At 54.7% G+C, this 21815-nt stretch overlaps 2 protein-coding genes across 5 annotated transcripts in view; one reads left to right on the forward strand and one right to left on the reverse strand.

Annotated features, from left to right (window-relative positions):
* LOC132354549 (uncharacterized) overlaps window positions 1–13503 on the reverse strand; it is a 26836-nt gene extending 13333 nt beyond the window's left edge. Inside the window, exons 1-4 of the mRNA XM_059906422.1 lie at window positions 13476–13503; window positions 13309–13380; window positions 12488–12952; window positions 3353–3433 (exon numbers count right to left, since the gene is read on the reverse strand). Of these exons, the coding sequence (XP_059762405.1) occupies window positions 3353–3433; window positions 12488–12952; window positions 13309–13380; window positions 13476–13503 (646 nt within the window). The remainder of the gene's footprint in view (window positions 1–3352; window positions 3434–12487; window positions 12953–13308; window positions 13381–13475) is intronic.
* LHX1 (LIM homeobox 1) lies at window positions 12147–20473 on the forward strand. Of its 4 annotated transcripts, none has more exons than XM_059908808.1 (6): window positions 12149–13270; window positions 13665–14282; window positions 16150–16376; window positions 16473–16750; window positions 18113–18278; window positions 18661–20473. In XM_059908808.1, the coding sequence occupies exons 2-6, from the start codon at window positions 14113–14115 to the stop codon at window positions 19038–19040; spliced, it is 1221 nt and encodes a 406-aa protein (XP_059764791.1). In that variant the 5' UTR covers window positions 12149–13270; window positions 13665–14112; the 3' UTR covers window positions 19041–20473. The 4 variants fall into 4 exon arrangements, with proteins under 4 accessions (XP_059764793.1, XP_059764791.1, XP_059764792.1 ...); XM_059908809.1 differs by having other exon boundaries at window positions 13818–14282; XM_059908810.1 differs by having other exon boundaries at window positions 12147–14282; window positions 16515–16750.
* The last annotated feature ends 1342 nt before the right edge of the window (window positions 20474–21815 follow it).

Below are 21815 nucleotides of genomic sequence, written 5' to 3' on the forward strand. Positions count from 1 at the left end.
GATAACACTGATGGAGGCGTAGGAGCTCTGCATCCAGAATGAACACCTCTTCCTCCATCCCACCCAGGTGAAAGGCAGAGCCCCTCCCCTACGCTCTGTTAAGCATCCTCCAACTGAGAAAGGGGCCCACAGGCGGCAGCAGCCCGAGTCGCCTCATTTCTGCCTCCTGCTTGCCACGTGGCTGAGATGCCTCAGCTGGACTCCGCCTCTTCCAGCAGGTGCGGCTGTGAGCAGATTTGTTTTCGAGAGGGACCGGCTCTGCCTGGGGACTGTGGTTGCAGAATATTAAGGTAGGATTCCCAAAGGCCCAAGTCTGAGAGCAGCTTTCTAGGACATGCAGCTCAAGGCTTTTTCTTCAGCTAGCACACCAGCCTCCAGAACTGGGGCATGGGCCTAGGGGCTGGTGTTCTCTGACTCAGGGCTGGGGCAGGGGGACTTTCCCCAGGAGACCTGTGCCTCATCATTCACCCTACTAAAAATACCACGCTACCTGACAGGTTGGGTGAGGAGCCAGACAGGAAATATGTGCAGTTAACAAGGTATCGATCACATTTATTAGGGACCCACTTATACTATTCGCATCTATGGCAGATAATTAATATATGGAAGATTGGAACAAAGATGGAAGGGAACAAAGAGGGAGCTGGAAACGCAGACCTGAGTTCTTCCAGCATAAATAGAATTTGTTCAAAAATTATCCTCTTCCAAAACTGAAAGAAGAATAATTTTAATGACTTGTTATGATCTTATACAAGTGAATTAGAACTTTCGGCAGAGTACCCTGGTGCCCAGCACAGTGCTTTATAAATTAAAAGGTCCTCCATGGCATAGAGTTTTAGGGCTAGAAGGGCCTTGGAGAGCATCTAGGCCAGTGGATTCCAACATTGGTTGAACATAGAATCACCTGGGGCACTTTTTTTTTTTCTGGCCGCACCGCTCGTCTTGTGGGATCTTAGTTCCCTGACCAGGGATTGAACCCGGGCCCCAGAAGTGAAAGCACTGAGTCCTAACCACTGGACCACCAGGGAATTCCGTGGGGCACTTTTTAAAAAGTGAAATGCCAGGTACTTACCTCCAGAGATTCTGATCTAATTGGTCTGGGGTGGAGCCCAGGTGTTTTATTTTTTAAAAGCTCCCCAGATGTTTCTACTATGTAGGCAGGGTTGAGAACTACTGGTCTAGGCCAATACTTCAATTAACAGATGTAGAAACTGAGGCCCAGCGAGCCGGTTACCTAGGCTCACACAGATCACTGGCAGCAGACCCAGGACCACAGAAGCCAGTCAGATATCTGCCTCATTTGTTAAGTGAGCAAACAAGAGATTGATCCTCTTTTGGAGGCATCTCTTTCTGCAGAGACCAGCTACCCAACCCCTTCCTGCCATCCCCACATTTTCGTATTATCTTCATCAGAGGCCGGGCGGGCTGGCATCTTAACCCTACTCCTCCTGGCCTCCCATCCTGAAGGCCTCAGGGCTCATCCAGGACAAACATGCAATTCAGACAATGTCCACCAGGTCTGAAGAGGAACAGGGCAGCTGTGGCACCTTGGCCATGTGGAGTGTCAGTGTGTACCCAGGAGCAGGGGTGTGGGAGTATGTGTGTGTGCAAATGTGCACATATACATAGATTCACACTTATGTGGAGAGGACTCTCCTGCGTGTGGGCATGCGTCCTTCCAGGCATGTGTGCACTCTCACCGAGAACACTTGCATGTGGACATGTAAGTATCCACGTGCGGGATGGTACACATGTTCACATCAGCATCTGTCTACGCAGCAGGGTAGTTATGGGAGGGGATACGCGTAAATGTACCAGAGAGTCTAAAATGCTGGTATATGTGTCTGTAATTGTGTACTAGTGTATAAAGCTGCATCTACGTTTACAGAATCTACATGTGCATTTACTGGTGGAGGCCTGTATATAACAATAGGTACGTGGCCGGCTGGCCATATGAGTATGTGTGACTGGCAGTCTGTGTGTTCGGGGTACAAGTTTATGTGGAGAGAGAAAAGGTTTCTGCTGTTTTTATCACATTTCTCCTAAGGAATCACTGGGAAATGTATGTGTGGAAAAACTGTATCTTTCGTGCTTAGATGTATCTGGCATATATAAACAAAACATGATATTGTGCCAACTGAGATGCTACACATTAACATCGTGTATCTGTCGTTGATAGAATTAAATAAGCCATGCAAGGCCCCGAAAGCATTTCTTACAATTTTATTTAATACTGTTTCGGCCAAGCAGGTTTGGCAAACGCCACGTACACACTGTAGATTACCGCCACAAATGCATAATTTGTAGGATATAATATACAACACATGAGAAGTGTAACAGAGGGGCATCATCTAAAAATTCCAACAGTCCCCATGTTTCTTTGGGCTCAACTTAGTCCCCTTCCTTCCCCAAACCTGATTAAAACCCATCCCTTCACACTTCCCTAGGAGGTCTCTGCATTTGTGGTGAAGAGAGATAAAATGGAGGGTGAGGATTTGGGGTGGGGGAAGAGATAACACTCTTAAGACCTGGTCTCTGGAATGTTTCTACTCCTCCCCAGTCTGTCAGAGGCAGGCTCAAGCCCCAGCATGTGTTAAAACAGGGAGGCTGAAGAAAGCATCTTTGTAGGTTTTGCAGCCCCTCGGGTTGACTGACGAAGTTATTCATTCAGAATGAGTAAAAAGAGCATTGAACTTATCAAATTGGTAGTAAATCCTTCATTAAGAGATCATAGAAATGGTTCCCTGCTTCTCTTTCTTAAGGAGAAACTATATCTTCTCTTGAGCCCAAAGGAGAACGACCTTGCACATAGTTACAGGCCCACCAGCTCCCCTTTCAAAACGTGGGCTGACCCATGGCCTGAAACGTCAGCTAAATTATGAATGGCCTGAGAGAAAAGAAAAACTCAAGAGCTGGGAAGACTGGGGTCCAAACTAGAACATGAGCAAGAAAATGGGAGAACCACCACTGAGGGGTATCCAAGCAGAAAATGCTCCCTGCCCAGCCACTGGGCCACGAAAAGAGGTCAAGGTCCCATGTGGACCCTCCAAGCCCTGTTCTCTGGGATCTCTTCTTACCATCTGTGGGCTTCATTTTGGCTTGGCGCTACCAAGATTGAGACAAGAAACTCCCTACACCTGCCTTCCTGTGTTCTAAGTTTCTGTAACTTCCCTCCGACTGAGACTCTGGAGGCCTGTAAGGTAAAGACAAGCAGCCTAATTTGAACAGCGATTAGTACCGCCCCCCCCCCCCGCACTCCCCAAATCCTCTGCCACCTGCAGCAAAGCAGTCATCAGAACTATCTTTCCAGACAGCCCCCGGCCCCTCTCCGCCAGCAGTGATATCAGCCAACCTGCTTCAGTGCCAGCACCAAAGAGTACTGTATCATCTTCACGCGCTGAAGTCTCCAGAGCCTGACGCTGTGGGCTGGCTCCTGAGTGGATATAGAAAAAAGAAAGTTTCCTAATGTTTGGATTAGAAGTAAGAATGGGGAAAAGCATCCATCAATGTGTGTGCCCCTCCCCAGCAGGCGCACGCGCGCGCGCACACACACACACACACACACACACACACACACACGTCCATGCAGACAAATCATGAATCATCTCCGTGGCTGAACACTTTAGCGTTCAGTAATATTCTCAGAGGCCCATGGTTTTCAGGCAAATCCCAGGTCTGTGCACAAGGACACTGCATAAATCCCTCCCCTTATGAAAGGCAAGTCTGAGCAGATGGGACCACTCTTAAGTACTGCAGAGCCCTCCCCATCTCTTGAGGAGCAGCAGGGGGCCAGCCCTACCAGCCCAGAGAGCAGAGATCTACAGAAGCTGCTCATTTTGAAGCTAATGTTCACATCCCCAACTTATCTCTCTGAGGGAGGTGTCCTGTTTGACCACACAATCCTCCCTCCCCTCCCTCAAGGGGAAATCAGATCTTAAAGGGAGATTGGAGGAAACCACTGCAGACCAAGTGGTGGCCAGAGTTGCGAAAGCAAAGATGAGCATCGGAGAGCGGTCCAGGACTGGGAGGAGGTAAGAGGCAAAAGGGCGCCTCCAACCCAGTTTCTTTCCATGCTAAGTCTGGGGAAATAACCTCACAGCAACTCCACTTTCTGATAACCTGCCTCATTAATATTTATTCAACAACAGATTTTTTTTTAAGAAGAAGGAAGGGCCAGAAAATTAAACACTCGGCAGAGGTCGAGGCTTCCACCCCGTTCTCTGTCCAGCGCCCCACCTGCAGCCTAGGCCAGATATATATGCCACACCATCTACCACCCAGCCCCTACTCAGCTCCCCAGGTGTGTCAGAAAGAAATAAGGCAGGTGGATGGAGAGAGAGAGACAGACCTGGGCACCCCAGGTGCTCCCCAGGAAATGCACGGACTGTGAAATTACACCAGGGCTGGACAACTTACCACCACGCTGGAACCCTTGGGGTACTGAAATAATTAACTTGCTAATCAGCTACACCTTGCTCTTTCCTTTCTTCCTGGAAAAAAACAATTGCAAATCGCCTTCACATCAGGTTCCTATGTCAGTTACTTGGAGACAAACGATGCTTTGGAAGAAATACACTCTCTGCCTGCATTTAAACTGAAATGGGTCCTACCAAGTGAGGCCTCCTCCTCATCCTCCCCACCCCTTCCCACCAGGCCTGGGGGGTGGGAGTGCATAGGGACAGAATGTTTCTGGAGAGACAGAGTTGTTTCTTCTGTCCATGGCACAGAGCTTTTCCACCTCCGCTACGCTTTCTCGCTGTCGGTCCTCTTCAGCCTGCTTGCTGGCACTAACCAGCCAAGATCCACGTGGAGAAAAGAGGATTGATTAGAATCGTAATAATAATCCCTGGCATTCGTCCGGCTTTAGCGTTTACAAAGTGTTTCCACACATTATCTCATTCGGTCAGAGGAGGTCGGAGCTAGAAGGGACCTGAGCAATTATGTAGCCAAATTCCCTCGGATTACAGATGGGGAAACTGATGCCCCAAAAGGTTCAGTGTGTTCCCCAAAGGTCACGTCTAAGGACAGTGTGGCCAGGTCCCCATGTTCACTGTCCAGAGACCCTGTGCTGCCTCCCATCCTCTGAAAAGAGGGAAAGGGCATGATCACCTTTCTGCTCCACTGTGGATGTAAACCAAGAAAGCAAAAAATTACAAGAGTAGGACATGAGAATGAGTAAAAGCTACTCTCATAAGACATGGTTTGTGGGGGCTGGGAGTGGAGGAGACTAGTGGACATGCTTCCCTGCTGTCTTTGTCTCTTCACTCCCCCTTCTCTCCAGGTTTAAAAATATGAACAGGGCTTCCCTGGTGGCGCAGTGGTTGAGAATCTGCCTGCCAATGCAGGGGACACGGGTTCAAGCCCTGGTCTGGGAGGATCCCACATGCCGCGGAGCAGCTAGGCCCGTGAGCCACAATTGCTGAGCCTGCGCGTCTGGAGCCTGTGCTCCGAAACAGGAGAGGCCGCGATAGTGGGAGGCCCGCGCACCGCGATGAAGAGTGGCCCCCGCTTGTCGCAACTAGAGAAAGCCCTCGCACAGAAACGAAGACCCAACACAGCCATAAATAAATAAATAAATAAATAAATAAATAAAAATTGTATAACTTAAAAAAAAAAAAAACCCAACAGATTTATTTAAAAAAAAAAAAAAAAAAAAAAAAAAAAAAAAAAAAAAAAAAAAATGAACATTATGCAGTTTGGGATCTAAGGCTTAATTTGGCCACAGGTCCCAGGGGAGGGGGCCGGGGTGGGAGGTGCTTTCCTTGGATTCAAATCTGGCACCTACACTCCCAGGATTCACAGCATGATGGGCTCACGTGTGCACACGTGTGTCCACTCAAGACATTGGATTTAGTGGTGAAAAACAGGCATCTTGATCCTTTCACAGATCAGATGATTTGCAAATTAATAGCTCTGCCCCCACTCCAGGCTCTGAGGAGGTGAAAAAAGATTTCTGGTGAAGGGAGAAACAAGAGTGGGAAAATATCAAATGGGACAAGGAAGCAAACTGACATTGGATTCTATAGGAAAATACTTCCCTGTGAATGGCACGTGTGTATTTCGACGTGGGTCTTGGCATTTCCATGGGGCCGCCTTGCCCCTGTTGCCCCAGCCTCTCGGAAGGTAAGCGGTTCCTTTGTGTGTTCCGTTTATTACTAAGCCCAACTCTTTTCCCTCTAAAACTCCTTCTTCTCCCTGTTGAGCTGACCATGCTTCTGGATTTATGAAGAGAGATGTTTTAGCAGAAATCCCCCAGAGTGGCCCATCAGCCCTAAATCCCAGGCCCGCTCACCCCCCCAAGACCCCATGACACACAGCATGCCAACACGGTTTCCTCTTGCCTATGCATTAGCCATCCATTGTGGCAACCTGACATCTCTCACACATAAAACCGTAAGAGAGAAATAAAATATCTGTCTCTTGGCGAAAATAAAGCTTTGCCTCCCTCCTGATGTATAGGATATAAAATAAAGCCGCAGCTCCAATAGTGGCTTTTCCTTATGCCAGAGTTGCCTTTGCACACACGGAGACAATGAAGACGGATGGTTTGGGACGAGGCCCAGCCTCCTGGGGCCGCCTTCACCCTGTTTTATTACCGTCTCTGCCCCCCACCTGTCTTTTTCTTTCTTCTTCACTTTCTTTCCTTTCTGCTTTGGATGTGCCTTTTATATGCCCTTCTCTTTCTTTCCTCTGGAACTTTATCCCTCTTGCTCACTTTCTTTCTAAAGCATGACGGCAACAGGGAGAGAAGAGCCAAGTTTCTCACTTTCTCAAATACATGCCTGCCATCTCTCCCCACCTCCCTCTTCTCCAGACCCCCAACTCTCTCTGGACTGCCAGCCCCTATGACGAATTTTGCTGTTACTGCTTGGGGATTTGCTTTGGTCAAATGTACAAATGTTCCCAAGGGACAATTAAAAATGTATTTAGTTGGGGGAGTGGATTTTTTTTTTTCCTGAGGAACTGCCCTCCCCCCTTTCCTCTCCCTAGACTGGGTGGTTTATGGATCTCAGCAATTATTTAGCCTCTGAGGAGCCAACAGAGCAAAGCTGCCACCTCGAAGGGGTGAGAGTTGACATTCACCTCCCAAACCCAAGCCTCAAAGCTGCATCATCAGACAGACTGTGGGCCTTGGGCCCCTTCGGGCCAACTCAGCTACCAGAGGTTTCGACCCAGTGCAACCCTCTCTCCCCTGCCTCTTTCCCCAGTCCTGAGAACTGAGGGTGCTGTGGGGAAAATAAGAGGGGCCCCTCCCTGTGCTCACACAGAAGAGACAGAACCATCGCCCTCGCAGTCACAGACATGGTCACCTTCCTGCCCTCCCACACACTTGACACTCTCTCCCACGGTACATAGCGGCCACCTTTTTTCTCCTGTCCCCAGAGGCCTCACTCCTGCCAGGTGTGCGTTGCTCCCCTCTTGTGTCCCTCCACCCAAGTCTGAGTGGGTTTGTCCCCAGAAGCTTCTTCCCATCCTTGCCCTGACCTCATCCCTCCTGCTGCTTCCTAACTCATTCGAATCTTCGCCTGCTCTGCTAGGGGCTGCAGGACACATCCCAGGCCAGGGAAGAGTAAGTGGTGACTGAAAGAAGGGGGTGCAGGGTCTGGGCTCCTGGGGGAACAACAGGGAGGGGGAGCTTTGGTGTCGCCTGGAGGTAGGCAATGTCCAGCAGAGGGGCAGTGGGTGGCTTTCAGCCTCTGAGATTGATGAAGGGCGTGTGTGTGTGTGTGTGTGTGTGTGTGTGTGTGTGTAGGGCTCCTGGGCACCCCTAATCTGAGCAGAGCTTTATTAGTGCAAACATGGAGGGGCTGGTGAGGCAGCAACATCTATGGAACTCTGTCCCCCAAAAAGGGGGGGCTTAGAGCTGCCAAGTGCAGAAAGAACTCAATCCCAGTCCCAAAGATGGTTAGCTTTGGGGTGTCTTTCTCTCTCTCTCCCCACCTGATGTCTCTCCAGATATCAGCAGTGACCACCGCCATTAGGTAAGGGGAGAGAGTCAATTAGTGAGAGGATTAATTACTCGGAGGCACGAGCCCCGTTTGTCTTCCTTACTGGCTGTGAGTGTGTTCAGACAGAGGAACACGGGCACGCACCCAAATACACATTGTTGTCACGCTGTCTTAGACGTTTTATTTATTTGTTGGATTCCTGCCCAGAGCCGCTCACACGCTTTTCCACGGGCTCTGAGTCTCCCACCAAAAAGGCCGCCTCCTTTTCTCCTGCCTGCGATCCCGACTGTCACACACCAGACACCCTCCAGTCACTGCCAGGACCCGCCCGCAACACCTGCTGGGTCCTGGGCTCTGAGCCTCTCCCTGCCGCCTTTTTTGTCGCTGGGTTTCTTTTCCTCCACTCCTCCACGCATTTCCCCCAGTATGTCTTTCCTCCTTTTATTCCCCACTTACTTTTCCACAGTCCTTCTCTGTTTTCCTCTGGGTTTCTGCCCTTATTCGCTGTTCCCATCCCCCTGCCCTGACTTCTGTCTTTCTCTCTCTGTCCTGCCTTCTCCAGCTCACCCTCTCCGTCCCAGACTCTCCATGTCCTGTCTTTGCTCCGCGCGGCGGTGCTGACTTGCATCTGAGATCACCACGCTCGACCTGGCTCCCCACTTCGTGCCCAGGGTGCCTCCAGCCCTCGTGGGAAGCCTGGCGTTGTTTACCCAGCCCGAGCACGCACCGTGAAGGCCCGGCCGGATGCTGCCCTTTCCTGGCCTCGGGGTCCCCCTCCTCCCCCCACCCGGGCCTTGGAAACATGGCTGGGGCAAGTACACAAAGGGGCAGGGTGACAAGACCCCCAAACTTCTCGCCTTCAGTAGCACACTGACCCAGGAATCTCGGGCAAACCCCCTAACTTGGGTTTCTTCCCCGGGAAAGAGCTAATACCGATCCCCCCTCTTACTATGTGGTTCTGGGCAGGTTGCGATAAAAACTGTAAAGTGCTGCACGCAAGTAGATCATTTCCAGGAGAGAGTGTTGGAGTGAGATTAAGGCAACCCGAGGCAGGAGCAAACGAGAGAGGGCAAGGAGAGAGCGGGGAGAGGTCAGATCAGATCCCAGGGACTCGGGCCAGCTTCCTGCGTCGCACGTGTGGCGTCCTCACCGAGTCTGTGCAGAGCTTGCGTGGCCTCCGGTCCTGGAAGGGTCCCGGACGCGCCCGGCTCGCTCCCTCCTCCCTCTTCCTGGAAGGTGGCGGCTGGTCGCGCCCTATTGCTGCGGGCCGGGCGCAGGTACCCATCTAGAGCCCGCTCCGCCCCAGGCGCCCCCTTTCGCGGCCTCACCGCCGGTTTCTGGAGGCCGCGGGCTGTACAGGAGCGCCCTGGGCGAGGAGGGAAGCGGCCGGGGCGGTGGGCGTTATCGGGACCAACAGCAGCCGACCTTGTCGGCAAGCTCGGGTCCTTGGGCCTCCCAAGCCACTCGTCGGGGAGGGAGGCCACGTAGGGCTCGGAATCAAGGAGGCGGCGGGAAGAAAGGGGGTGCAGGAGGGGGAGCCTTCAGCCCCCCAACTGCAGGGCGGCTGGGAAGAGCTGGCAGAACCCTCCCATCCCCCGTTTCCGGGCCAGGTCCCTCCTCTTGGGCTGATCCTCAAGGCGATTCTCATAGCGGAAACCTGTGATGTGAAAGCCGCTTCCAGGGCCCTCTGGGGTCTTTTCCAAGGACGTCTGGGATGAGGTCCAGAGGATTCTGCGGCCACTGAGCGATGACTGGGCGGCAGATTGCCCCTCCCGGCACCCGGTGCAGAATTTACACCACCTGGCAGCCGTGCGCTGTGCGTGGTTGTGGGTATGGGAGACGTGGAGAGCTTTGGGTAGAAAGCGCCTGCGGACTTCAGGACGCAGGCAGTAAGGGTGGCGGAGAGGGTGAGGAGGCAAGTTTGGTGCTCTTGGCTGAGCAGACATGGGTTTAAAAGCAGAGCTGAGCTGAGAAGCTTCGGAGACGGTCAGTTTTCTCTCCATGTCTCTGCGACCAATTACATTTTAAAATAAAAGCTCAATGGAAATAAGAAGAAAACACATTAATCTACTGTGCTGTCGCCTTGGAGGCGTTAAAATTGGACTTAAATTTCTAGAATCAGGAGCCAGGAGGCGCGCTTCGAGTTTCTCACCCCGACGCCCTGCGAGACACCGGGGTTAGTTCCCGCGGACCTGTTTACTGAGCCATCTGGACCCCGGAGCCCGATGGCCTAGAGTCCGCGTCCTGCCCTCGCCCTCAACTCTCTTGCCGCGCTAGTCGGCCCGCAGGGAGGGACCCTCTTTCCCCCACGTCGAGGTCCCCGCACCCCCAAACGGCTGCAGCAAACCTCCTCCAGCCCACTCGAAAGGAGACGGCAGGCCTCGGGTTCAGGAAGGGCCGGCAGCCGGGTCCAGCTGTCGCCCCGTAAGTCCCCGCCGACTGCCCCCCACCCCCGCGGTCCCTCTGCTTTGCATGAGAAGGAGCCCAGCTGGGGCGGGGGCGGGGTGGAGCCACTCGGGACAGGGTCCGCTATAGATTCCAGAAAGGGGCGGTTGAGTTGAGGGCGCTGGCGGCGAGAACCAAGACAGCTGGGGGTGTGGGGGTGGGGTGGGGAGAGCGTGGAGACCGCTCACAGGACCACCCCCTCCCGCGGGCCTCACCCGGCACAGCGGACTGGGGAGGTGCCTCCGGGTCAGGGTGGAGGAGGCGAGGACCCCTCGCCACGCAGCTCTTAGCGCCTCCCCGGGTCCTGGAGTACGGGCTACGGGTCGGCTGGCTCCTGGAAATGCCGGGTCCGCGGGAGGAGCACAAAGCCAAGTCGCATCCTTCGAAGCCGCCCTGCTGGGTTGGAGAGCCGCCCTCCGCATCCCCAGCTCTGCCCTGAGCCCCGGCCTGGGAGAGACCCGCGTAGGGGGCTGTTGCGAGAGACAACCAGCCCCAACGCCGCCCTCCCCGCAGTGGGGAGCCAGAGGCCAGGTGTGTGTGGAGGAGGTGCGGAGAAGGCGAAAGGGCCCTCGCGCCCAGAGGTCAAGATGGGCGGAGCGCCAAAGAGCCTCACTGCCGGCCTTGGCTTCGGCTTCCAGTGAAAAGGTGACGCGGGCGGCAAGGCGGGGGCTGCCGGCGGGCCTCGGGGGTGCAGGGTTGGGCGGGCGGAGGCTTAGAGGAAGGAAAAGAGTGTTGGCAGAGCCCTAAAATCCCAGTCCACAGAGCGCAAACCAAATTCGCTGTTGCGGCTAAGCGGTTCGTTCGAAGAGGGTATTCCATTTTGCAAAGAACTGGATTCCTTGCCTGCCACGTTCATAACAATTGCATTGCAGGGCGCATTTCCCCCAACTTAGCTCCGGCCGTGTGTGAGATGTCTGAACCCAGCACCGCGTGGGGGGTCAAAAGGCCATTCTCAAAATACCGGCTAGACCTTGCTGGCTGGCTGCCCATCCTTATTTCCTTCCACACTCGGGCCGAATGCGCCTTTCTAACACCCCTGCCCCCAAAAAACAAAAACGAGGAGCAAATGCGGGACTGCCGAGCCCTACCACCTTCAGATTTCACTTGGGGAGAAGTCCCGGTTAAGCATAGAAATGGTGCTGTCGAAACGGAATTTGGTATTTGACTGGTATGGGCCGCGGAACTAGAGTGACTCTTCGAGGCTAAGAGTCTCAGGACCCGGACCCGACCCCCACTTCTGGGAAAATCTGCCCCCGTGGGCAGTGGTCCCTAGTTTATACCCTGAGGAAAATTAGGGACGTATAGGTTGCCTAAGACGTGAACTACTGGAGGTTGTTCTGCGCTTGTCCGGGGAAGCTGGTGCCAGCCCGGAGCCTGGAAAAGGGGACAGGGCGGCCGGGCCCGTACTCTGCACACCCCAATCCTCTGCAGCCTCGCCGTGGAGCCCCCAGGACGTCCCCGTTCCCACCGTCACTACCGCCACACCCCAGCCGCCGCTATTGCCCCATGGTTTCCCGCCTAGTCTTTTGTTTTTGTATGGAAAAGGTGTCTCCGGATCACAGTTTTCTCACAACTTCTCGCCGGGGTTGCAACTCCTCACCCGAGGCGCTTCCCCACCCACTCTTTTCCCCCGCCCCGGCGCCGCGCCTCCGGTCTCCCCCGCCCCACCAGGAAACCGCCGGAATCAACTTTCCAAGACTGCGCTGCGGGAAACAGACACCCAGATCTCCCAGAGACCCGGACCCTGTGGACTTTGGATGGACTGGGGGAGGGGGCACACAAGGAGGGACCGGAGGAAGGAGATTCTGCTGCCAAACGCCCTCCCCCGCCCAACTCCCCCAAAGACAAGCGCTGCGCCCGGGGCAAACTTCTAGGCCAAGAAAGCAAGAGGAAAAAAAAAAAAAAAGCCAGCACCCGCTGAACTGCAAAGCCAAAGAGTGCACCTGGGCCGCCGAGGCTCCCGGACCCAGCTGCACCCCAACCTCCCACAAGGCTCGATCTTGGGTTACTGCCCCTCTCCGGCAGAACTCTGCCCTCCGCCTGCGCCTACTCCCGCGCTCTCTCAGTCTCTCCCACCGAAACCGACGCCTTACCGGAGCAGCAGGGGACCCGGGCACCTCGCTGCCCGCCGCCCGCACCGCGCCGGGCCGCGGTTGCCGCCGCCACTGATCCTCTAAACGCGGTCTCCCGGCACTCTCCCCAGCCGGGGGATGCAGAATGGTTTACAGAGGGACCGCGAGCCGCTGATTGGTCGCAGGCCGCCGTGACGTCGGCGGGCGCTGCATTAAGGCGAGGGGGCTTCCAGAGCCCAGCCAACAGCCAGGAGCAGTGACCGAGCCACCGGAACTGGGGAGAGACGCGCCGGGACGGCGGACTGGGCCAGGAGACCAGGGACAGAGGGACGCTTGTCCGGGGACAGCCTGCAACGAACTGCGGCCCGGAAGGCGAGAGCGGCGGCCCGTGCCGAGCTGTTCCAGCCGCACAGAACTGTAGCCGCTGCACCAGGACGTTTTTTAAAAAGCTCTTCAAGCTACTCCCCCTCCCCCCGACTCCTCCCGCTGCAAAAGAAAAGAAAAAAAAAAAAGGAAGGAAGGAAAGAGGCTAGAAAGGAAACCCAGATTTGCCATCACAACGAAAAAAGAGGGGAAAAAGAAAAGAAAAGAAAGTCGAGAGACTGTGGGGTTGCACGCAGGCAGCTGGAGCGTGGGCCGAGCGATGTGGGGCTGCGCGCCCAGGCGGCCGCGAGTTGCTACTGGAGCCACGATGCACGGCCAGGCGCGGTGAGGAGCCAGACGGCACCCCCTCCCCGAAGGAGTCCAGGCGCAGGGAGGGCCGTCCCGAGGAGACGGAGGCCGCCAGGCAGGCCACGGGCCGAGGTGACGGGGCTGGGGCGGTGGGGAGCGGGCGCGCGCACCTGGCTGCGTCCGCCCGCAGTTGTCCCTCTCACTCTCGATTGACACAAACACTTCTCCAGAAGGGGGGAAACCTAAGCAACAACAACAATCAACAACGAGATCTTCCTCCTTTCCTCCCTCCCTCCCTTCCCCCGCGGCCTGCCCCCACCCCCTCCCCCAGGCCCACCGCAGGCTCCCAGGGCGTCCCGACCCATTGCGCGAGGCCGACAGTTTAGGATCCAAAGCTTCCCTACTCGTTTGGTTCTTCTCTTTTATAAAAAGAGGAGGGGAAATTCCGGTGACGGGCAGCCCTGCATACACACACACACCCGCCCTCATACCCCGACAAAAGCAGATGCACTTTGACTTCTGACAGCTCTACCTCAAACCCGAGAGAACTCAGCGGCGCTTTCCCTGCAAGCCGAGCTCGCCGCGTCGTCCTCTTCCTTCTCCGACTCCGTTTTATTTATTTATTTCCGTTCCTGTCGCCGTTCTCGGTGACCTTCACTCCTTCGCGGGCTCTGGACAGAAGAGTCGCTTTCTCGCCCGCCTGAGACTCTTTCCTCGCCCCAGGAGCGGCGGCGGCGCTGCTGTGCCCCGGGGCCCCGGGGCTGTCGGGCTGCACACTCCACCGAGGCGCACCCCGCCCCCCATCAGCCTCCTCCCTCTCTCTGATTTTCCGGTGCGGGTTTCGGTTTGCACTGCCAAGTGTGTCTCCCCATTTTGGAGGGGCTGGGGAGTTCCTGCCGGTCGTCTTGGTGAATCATCCCCTCGGCTCTACCTGCGCTTCTCTCTCCGGGCCTCACCCGACCAAACCAAAGACCATGGTGCACTGTGCCGGCTGCAAAAGGCCCATCCTGGACCGCTTCCTCTTGAACGTGCTGGACAGGGCCTGGCACGTCAAGTGCGTCCAGTGCTGTGAATGTAAATGCAACCTGACCGAGAAGTGCTTCTCCCGGGAAGGCAAGCTCTACTGCAAAAACGACTTCTTCCGGTGAGTACTTCCCTCGCGCGCCTCTGCTGCTCCTTCCCCGCGGGCCCTTCCCAGCCAGCTTCGGATCAGAGGTCAGCGTGGCCGCGGCGGCCGCATTAGGAACTGCCTTTGGAGAGGGCAGCCAAGTCCCGGGGGCTCCCGCCTCTTCGCCAGCTGGCGCGCTGGGCTCCCCGGGACGCGGCCTGCTTTCGTCCTGGAAATTGTGGGTCCGGGCTTGGCTGCACGTGCCTGGGAAGAAAGAGTCTGAGCTCGCCTCTGAGCCAGAAGCCTCTCCAAGCTTGGAAGGAGGTAGCTCAGCCTCAGGAGGTGTAGCCCCAGCTCCTGCCTTTCCCCTTGCAGAGCTCTCCAGCGACTGCATTCTCCGGGCCTCCCGGCTTTGCTCGTCCTCCAGGCTGAGCTTAGAAGCTCGGGCTAGCCCTATGCCACTGTCTTTTCCGTCTCCGAGAAGTCTTGGCGGGAACCGCCGAGCCTTTTGCATGGAGTGTCCGAGTCGCCTGCGGTGGCAGCGGCAGGGAAGCGCTCGGCCATGGTGCCTATCCTGCACGCCCCAGGGTCTTCCTGAAACCCGGATGGGCCTCCCAGCGCCGACCTGGGCACACCACTGCACGGTAGCCTAGACCTTACCCGGCTGCCCGGGTTGGCGGGAGGTTCGGCCTCCGCCCAACGCCGACCTCGGCTCTGAGGCGCAGGCTCTGCTCGGAGCTCTCCCAGGCTCTGCCCGCCACAGCCCGCCACCTCCTTGCCGAAACCTGGGGAAAAGCTGAGACCCGGGTCCTCGGAGCCGGGGGACTTCTCCCGACAACCCTCCTCCGTTTAGCATTTTAATTGAATCCTCTTAAAGTTACTGTCTTGCCACCAAATCCACACAACACACAAGTCAACAGAGAACTGGAGCAAAATCGAATTGAAATTCCCTTGTGCCCGTTTGAAATCTCCCAGTTTACTTGGCTGACTTGGTCTCTGCTTTTCTCTGAGTTTGTGGTGACAGATCAAACTGGGGGACAGAGTGGGGGTTCGAAGCCACCCGGGTCGCTTTGCTCAGAGGCCTGGGACGCGCTGTCCCCAGTGCATCCCCGGGATGCGCGGCTCTGGTTGCGGCGGACCATGGAGCAAAGCTCTGTCCGCTGGTATTGCCGAGAGCAAGCGCAGGCTGAGCCTCTGGGCCTCGGCAGGTGGTGCCGGGCCTCCCGCTACTGGCGGGAGCCGAGCCAGGGAGCGGCGAACGGTGCCGACTGCCAGTGGGCCCCAGAAGCCTGGCTCCCGCGAAGCGCGGCCCGGCACCTAGAGCCCCCATGCGGTCTAGCTTGCGCCAACCTGCTGGGCTTTGGGCTTGAACGTGGCGACGGCCTGGCTGTGGCCATCCGGGCTCTCCGCGGCTGTTTGTTTACCCGCGGCCGGACTGGACCTTGCCAACCCCCAGCGCGTGCGCGCGTTCTTTTTCGACGAAGGAGAGGCAATATAGAGAAAAGCGGCGTTCGAGACGCATTTGTGTGGCGCTCTAATTTTGTTCTCCGAATCTAATCGGAAAATAGGTGCCTCCCTCTCCCTTCCCGTCGCCACCTTGCCGCCTTCTTCGGCAGCGCTTTTTCCCTCTGGGACAACGCTGGGCGTGAGGCTAGGGGTGGGGGCAGCTTGAACTCCTTACTCCATCGTTCTAACCCTGTATATCTCCTCCCTGACTTTTCACTGGTGCCCCGCGCTTTCTCCTGCCTTCTTGCCTGCTTAATCGGCATTCTGCCTCTCTTTTTGGCTCTCTCTCTCTTTCTCCTTTTCCTCTTTCCTATTCTTCTTTCTCCACTTTCTTTCTCTATCGCCTTTCTCCCTGTTTCTGTCTTCCCCTGGCCCTCGCCAACCTGCCCCCCTGCAGGTGTTTCGGTACCAAATGCGCAGGCTGCGCGCAGGGCATCTCCCCTAGCGACCTGGTGCGGAGAGCCCGGAGCAAAGTGTTTCACCTGAACTGCTTCACCTGCATGATGTGTAACAAGCAGCTCTCCACCGGCGAGGAGCTCTACATCATCGATGAGAACAAGTTCGTCTGCAAAGAGGATTACCTAAGCAACAGCAGCGTCGCCAAAGAGAACAGCCTCCACTCGGGTGAGGCCCTAATTCCCGGCTCCTTAGGGGCGGGTGGGTCCCGGGGGAGGAAGGCCCGCCAAGGTTGCTGCTCACCTGTCCCTTCCCTCTCCCCAGCCACCACGGGCAGTGACCCCAGTTTGTCTCCGGACTCCCAAGACCCGTCGCAGGACGACGCCAAGGACTCGGAGAGCGCCAATGTGTCGGACAAGGAAGGCGGCAGCAATGAGAACGACGACCAGAACCTGGGGGCCAAGCGGAGAGGGCCGCGCACCACCATCAAAGCCAAGCAGCTGGAGACGCTGAAGGCCGCCTTTGCCGCTACACCCAAGCCCACGCGCCACATCCGCGAGCAGCTGGCTCAGGAGACTGGCCTCAACATGCGTGTCATCCAGGTCAGGGCCCGAGCGTGCCACTCAGTTCCCTAGAGGCCCACACAGCTACTCCGTGCAGGCCAAGCTGGGGCTGGGGGCTGTTTTGCGGAGCAGAGCAAGTCCCTGGAGGCTGGCGGAGGGGGAGGGGAGAGGCCCAGACACAACCCTACCCGGTTCGAACTTCGAAGCGTCGCCAGATGTGTAGAGCATCTGGAATTCCCTATACCTCCTCCTCTTCCTGGTCCAGCGCAGGTGAGAGTGGTGACGGTGGGGGAGGGACGGGGAGCATGAGGCTGGAGGAGGGGACACTGTCGGACACTGCGACGAGAGTTGGGACCTGTCTGTCTGCGCTACCACCCCTGTTCGGGAGGAGCCAAGAGGTCGCTGTGCATCCGGGAATTAATCGGTTCCGCTGGCTTCTGCACAACGTAATCTCTCTCTGCGGGTCCCCACCGCCAACTTTGTGGGTCTCTTGTCCCAGCTAAACAAGCCCCAGAGCAGAGACTTCCCCTCCGAAGAGAGGTGGGCTGTCCAGGTTTGAAGGGAAGGTGGTCGGGGCGAGAGTCAGCTCTACCTCGGCCTGTTCAGAGTAGCATGGGATGGGAGGTGGCCATCCAGGCAGCTGCGCAGGTGCCCGCTGCGAGGTCTTGAGACTGCGTGTATTCAATCGGGCCCGAGTCTTGGGCCCAAGGTTAGGTGTCCGGTGCCTGGAGGCTCTGCGAGGGTATGGGTGGATGTGCCTGGGAGGCTGTGTGCATGGGCACACTATTCAGGCTGCCCTCCACGGGGGCCCTCTGCCTTTGAAAGGTTGTGCGATCTTGTGCGCAGGTGAAGGGGAGGCTGCATGTCTGTGTCACTACCAGTGAGAGGCTGTGGATAAGTACGTTTGGCACTGGGAGATTGTGCGTGGGTGGAAAAGGAGACTGTGGGTTTTGGTGTCACTATCTTTGGGAGACTGTCAACAGGAGGCTGTTTGGATCTCTGTCACTATCATGCGGGGGAGGGGGCTGCCAGGGTCCCTGAAAGGGAAGCTCTGTGTCTGATAATATTTGAGGAGGTTGTGCCTCGGTGTGTACAGCCCCCCGGAAGCTGTAACTGTGTCGGTGGAATTATTAGAAACAACTCCAACTGCCTCATGTTGAGCAGGGCGGCTTGCCCAGGTTCCTCTGTCGGGAATCCTGTTCACCATGGGCTCAAGGGCCACCCTGCGCGGTCCTACTCAGAGACCGCGTCCCCCCCCCCCCATATACAACACACACACACACACACAGCCCGGAATCCGCGAGTTAGGCGGTGAGGGGCCAGGTCCGGCCGCGCACCCGAAGTCGTAGGTGGGGTCTCCGGGGCCTCACCACCGCCCCCCCCACCGCGTGTGTGCTTCAGGTCTGGTTCCAGAACCGACGGTCCAAGGAACGGAGGATGAAGCAGCTAAGCGCGCTGGGCGCTCGGCGCCACGCCTTCTTCCGCAGTCCGCGCCGGATGCGGCCGCTCGTGGACCGCCTGGAGCCGGGCGAGCTCATCCCCAACGGGCCCTTCTCCTTCTATGGAGGTGGGTGCGCTGCCTAGGGGCAGGGCGCGGGCAGGGCGGGGTTGGCTTCGTCGGAAGCGGGTGGCAGCGCGGAGGCGCTTCTGGCTTTCTTAGAGAAGTGGAGAGTAGGGAAGAGATGGGTGGAGGCTGGGGAGTATAATCGAGGGGAGGTAGTGAGACCGAACCGAATTCCCGATCCTGAATGAGGCGAATGGGCAGGTAGGGAGCAGCTCCAGCGTTCGCACCCAGCCTTCCCCGTGCTCCCAGCCCGGCAGGGGAGCCCGGCGACTGGCGACTTCGCCGAGTTGCCTTCCCCAGCCGGCTCGCGGGCCCGCCTTCCCGCCCTGTCACCCCGCCCCACCCAGGGCCCCGCCCTGACAGCCTCCTCACCGCCGCTCCGCAGATTACCAGAGCGAGTACTACGCTCCCGGAGGCAACTACGACTTCTTCCCGCAAGGCCCCCCGTCCTCGCAGGCTCAGACGCCAGTAGACCTGCCCTTCGTGCCGTCGTCCGGGCCTTCCGGGACACCCCTGGGTGGCCTGGAGCACCCGCTGCCCGGCCACCACCCGTCGAGCGAGGCTCAGCGGTTCACCGACATCCTGGCGCATCCTCCCGGGGACTCGCCCAGCCCCGAGCCCAGCCTGCCCGGGCCTCTCCACTCAATGTCGGCCGAGGTCTTCGGGCCCAGCCCACCCTTCTCGTCGCTGTCGGTCAACGGAGGGGCGAGCTACGGAAACCACCTGTCTCACCCCCCCGAAATGAATGAGGCAGCCGTGTGGTAGCGGAGACGCGCACGATCCGCGGAGTTCGTGGTTGTACAGAAATGAACCTTTATTTAAGAAAAACAGAAAAAAAAAGAAAAAAAAACATAAAAGCAAGTCATTCCCCCCACTTCCTCCAGCTTGGGAGACCATTTTCCGTCTGGGGAGACCGGATGGGAAAGGGGGACACGAAATAGAATCCAAATCCGCCTGGAGGTAAACTGGGATCCGTGCGCTGGCTGGCAAGGTGCAGAACTGGGGCTCCCGCAGGGAAACGCAGACCTCTCCCCACCTCCCACCTGGACCCGGATCCTTGGACAGACACCGCCGGCGTGAGCGAGAACCCGGCGGGCTGCATAAAAACACCCACGGCAACCGCGGGGGGCGGCCAGTCGGTGGTGACGCCAGGAGCCGCGGGGAGGGAGGCTGCGCCCGCAGCCGGTTGAGGGCGGTGAAGCGGCCGGGGCGCTCCCGGGCCAGCCAGGAGGGTTCTGGCTCTGGGAAATTTATTAGTGTTGTCTCAGAGTTCAGCAACAGCGACAGCAAACTTATAGCTTCAGAAACGCCGACCTGCTGTGCATCAGGTGGGACTATATATATATATATTTTTTGTCTCTCTGGGTTTTTTGGTTTTTTTGTTTTTGCCAAAATTGCAAAATTCTAAATGTAAAGCCCTCAGTATCAACTCTTCTACCTTCACAAAGCTCTACACACACACACACACACACACACACACACTCAATAGGATGGTCTCCAGCCAGACCTCTTAGTAAAATGACTTGAACATCAGCTGTACAAGAAAAGTATTCTACCTTCACACACACAAAATTAAAAAAAAAAACTATTGAACTAAAAACAGTCAACTGTTTACGTATAACGTTAAATTCAGGAGTTCAGTGTTTTACTAATATATCCTGTTTTGAAACCTCTTGTTCAAAACAAAGTGTTTTGAGCAATCAACCAAAATTGTTCATTTTCTTTTCCTGTAGATGTTCTGACAGATTTACAGGGCTCACAGCTCACTGTGCTAGTATGTAAAAAGATGTTGTTTACACAAGGCAAAGAGAAAACATGATATTCAGACACTTGCCAAATAGAGTAATTATAGCACAAATACTGTAAAGGTGCCTGGCACCACAACCTGAAAAAGTGTTAAAAAAAAAAAAAAGTGTTACAAGGTTTAAAAAAAAAAACTTTGCTAATTTTTAGTCCTGTTGAACATTCATGGAATTGTTAATATGACTTATATAGACCCACACAGGTTTTATTTTTGTGTCTTTAAAATAAAAGTCCAAAATATTTAAATTTTATGGTCAAATATGCAGTCAACAGCTGCTACTTTTTTCTTTATATATTAAATTTCTCATATGTCTTTTATTGTTCTGATAAACCTAAGCTTGTGTGACCTCCAGTGCATATTAGACCATTCACTGTATGAAAGAAAACATGTTGAATAAATTTGTGAGTTTTTAATAAAAATAGAAAATCTGATGTTTAGATAATTGGTGTGTTATTTGATGTTTTAACAACTAGAATTGAGCTGTGATGGAGCCGAATGACCTCTCAGAAGCCAGGAGGAAGAGAGACAGGACTGGTGGATCTGTTTTTACCTTGGCTGTAGTTGAACCCCTTTGCTAATGCCAGCCAAGCTTTTCTCTGTGCCTTCCTGCTGTTATTAACTACAGATTTGCATTCTGTGAATTTTAACGGATACAATTGAAGAGATGTTGGCCGATAAGTTAATATAGAACTGGAAATAGAAATCAAATCCATGGCTAAAAATGAGTGGTCCCAGTCTGTCATTAAGCATGAGACCCCATGTACTCTCTCCCTCTCCCCTCTAAACAGGCAAAACCAGACTTCTGAACGTCGGTTACCTATAAGTAGGTAGTTAGAGGTGGTCCTTTTCTATTTCAATTCATTTCCCATAGATAATCCTGCTTTCTAACTTGGTGGTTTGAAAGATAACATAAAATGAATGTACAGCACAGCTATAAATGAAATACTTTAATCCCTTTCACAGAACTGATGTGAAATAGTTGTTTTATAGTATTTGTTTCATTTGAAGTTTCCCAGAAGGAAAACTATTTTGCTTGGCACAAGATACATATTACTTTCTCTGAAAGAGTAGTAAAAATAACCAATATAGAAATCAAATTTCAACTGAGAGTTGCCATAAGGTTCTGAAAACTAGTTCAATCCCTTCCAAGTCTTCATTAAACATGGAAGGAATTTAAATATTTTATCTGCTGTGAAATACGTGTGTGTGTTTTATTATCAGCCACTACCACAGTTCCAGAATTTCTTTTCCATATCACCTACATTTCAGTCTGGATTCTTTATTTCCTTTTTTTTTTTTTTTTAATCAAGGGTTTTACATGAAATGGTATGCAATTTCCAGTGTTGTTTTTATATTTTGTTAAGACACAACCAAGTGTATCTTTCTTGCTAAGAAGGCTTTAAAGTAAATATTTCACTGCATCCACATGACAGCTTATTCAATGGGGAGGACTATCTGGGTGGAATCTGACAGTGTTCTTTCAGAAATCCAAATTTATGAAATACTGGGGAGACTTTTGAAACTCCTAGCCTCTGCATGCGGCACATTTATTTATCTGCTTTGTATGCAGATCGCCTTGTTTTTGCCCTTTTAGCATTTATATACATTAAATCATAGCCAACTGATTCATTATAGCCAGCCTCCTTTAAAGACATTCATTTAACTGAACGTATGCTCATTGGGAAGCCACATCTTCCTATCAAGGCTGCTGAATTATTTAGCAGCTTTATTGTGGA

The sequence above is a fragment of the Balaenoptera ricei genome, chromosome 20, assembly GCF_028023285.1.
Source record: "Balaenoptera ricei isolate mBalRic1 chromosome 20, mBalRic1.hap2, whole genome shotgun sequence".
Lineage (NCBI taxonomy): Eukaryota > Metazoa > Chordata > Mammalia > Artiodactyla > Balaenopteridae > Balaenoptera > Balaenoptera ricei.

Coding starts and splice junctions, on each gene's coding strand:
- LHX1 (XM_059908807.1), top strand. CDS start 14,113: ATGGTGCACTGTGCCGGCTGCAAAAGGCCCATCCTGGACCGCTTCCTC. Junction 14,283..16,149: donor TGCAAAAACGACTTCTTCCG/GTGAGTACTTCC, acceptor GCCCCCCTGCAG/GTGTTTCGGTACCAAATGCG. Junction 18,279..18,660: donor GCCCTTCTCCTTCTATGGAG/GTGGGTGCGCTG, acceptor GCCGCTCCGCAG/ATTACCAGAGCGAGTACTAC.